General features: G+C 48.5%; 1 protein-coding gene across 4 annotated transcripts in view; it reads right to left on the reverse strand.

Annotated features, from left to right (window-relative positions):
• Nucleotides 1-1,675, reverse strand: part of Tmem44 (transmembrane protein 44) — a 40,260-nt gene that overhangs the window by 14,287 nt on the left and 24,298 nt on the right. Inside the window, exon 10 of one of the 4 annotated variants that reach the window (XM_031363589.1) lies at nucleotides 976-1,516. The exons of the other annotated variants lie outside the window; for them this stretch is intronic. Within the exon in view, the coding sequence (XP_031219449.1) occupies nucleotides 1,436-1,516 (81 nt within the window). The 3' untranslated portion in view covers nucleotides 976-1,435. Of the gene's footprint in view, nucleotides 1-975; nucleotides 1,517-1,675 lie in introns of those variants that run through there. 4 annotated transcript variants of the gene reach the window in all.

Below are 1,675 nucleotides of genomic sequence, written 5' to 3' on the forward strand. Positions count from 1 at the left end.
TGGCCTTGAACTCCTTGTAAGCCTCCTATCTCAGTCTCCTGAATGTTAAGATTTTAGGCTTGAGGTAACATACCTCCCCCCCTTTTTTTAAACTACTTTAAAAATTATAAATGTGCCGGGCAGTGGTGGCACACGTCTTTAATCCCAGCTGCCAGTAAAACAGATGGACCACACCCGGAGACCCTGTGTGTTAACTGCTAGGGGAGCTCCCAGCCCTATCTGACCTGCTAGTGGGGTTAATCCCACATTCACAGTCTCTGTATAGGACCTTGGCAGCTATGCCATTGGCTGTATGTGGTGGAGAACGTGAAACAGGAATCCTGAGCTGGGGCTTCTGAGCTTCTATACCTTAATCCTTTAATTGGGCAGAAGCAGCCAGAGCCGCTCGCTCAGCTTGGGCTCTTAGAATTTATCTGTTTAAGTTTTTGTTTTGTTTTGAGACAGGGTCCTACTGTGTGAGCTAGGCCTGTCTTGAACCTTTGGAGATCCTCGAGCTTTAGCCTCCTGAGTGCTGGGATTACAGGTATGAGACGCCAAAACACCAGGGATGTACATATTGTTTGTTGGTTTGTTTTGACACAGCATTTCTCTATATATCCCTGGCTGTCCTGAAACTCCATCTGTAGACCAGGCTGGCTTCGAACTCACAGAAATCCGCTTGCCTCTGCCTCCCAAATGCTAGAATTAAAGGTGTGGGACACCAGGGCCTGGCTTTTGATGTACATATAATTTTTTTATAAAGATTTTATTTATTTTATATGAGTACACTGAAGCTGTCTTCAGGCATACCAGAAGAGGGCATCAGATCCCACTACAGATGGTTGTGAGCCACCATGCACCATGTGGTTGCTGGGAATTGAACTCAGGACTTCTGGAAGAGCAGTCAGTGCTCTTAACCGCTGAGCCATGTCTCCTGCTCCTGGATGTACATGTTTTTACATAATGGATTTCTTTAAAAAGTGAGACTATAAGTGAGGGGAAGAATGAATACCCCAGAGCAGAGGAACAGCCAGGACCAGCTGCAAGGGCAGGCTCTGGTGATGCTGGAGACCGCCGCAGCCTAGTGCTTATGGATGGAGCAAGGAGGCCTCCATTTCCAGAGACTAAATATTCCCTTCCTCCTCCCTCATGGGCCCTGTGTCTCTGCTCTGCCCTGAGCTCACTCTGTAGTCCCTTTAACCACAGGCCTCAGTGGAGACTGCCAGCTCCAAGCTTCTTGGAGTCTCACACATTCTCAGACTCAATTTAGGAATATAGCCTCAACAGGCGTGCAAGTTGTAACTCCAACCCAGCTCTCAAGCAGCAGCTGTTGAGGGCGAGAAGGACAGGTGAACAACAGGTGACACACCTGCCCTCACCAGGCCACTGCCACCTGTGGTGGGTGGCCAGGACAATGGGCAACAGAAGGAGGGAGCCACTAGTCCTGAAGGGAGGGTCACACAAGCTGGCTTCTGGATAGAATCCTGACCCACGGAAATGGGGCCAAAGGGGACCCCAGGGAGGAAGATCCAGAGGCCTAGGACAGAAAGGAAAATGGCCAGGACAGAATGCTAGCTACAAGCAATGACAGCATGGTACAATGGCTGGAAATGCCTGGGAAATCACACTAAGGAATCTGGTTTCACCCCTCAGTCAGAAGTTCTGAGGTTTAAATTTTTTTTTTTTTTTTTTTTTT

Source organism: Mastomys coucha, unplaced genomic scaffold, assembly GCF_008632895.1.
Source record: "Mastomys coucha isolate ucsf_1 unplaced genomic scaffold, UCSF_Mcou_1 pScaffold12, whole genome shotgun sequence".
NCBI lineage: Eukaryota > Metazoa > Chordata > Mammalia > Rodentia > Muridae > Mastomys > Mastomys coucha.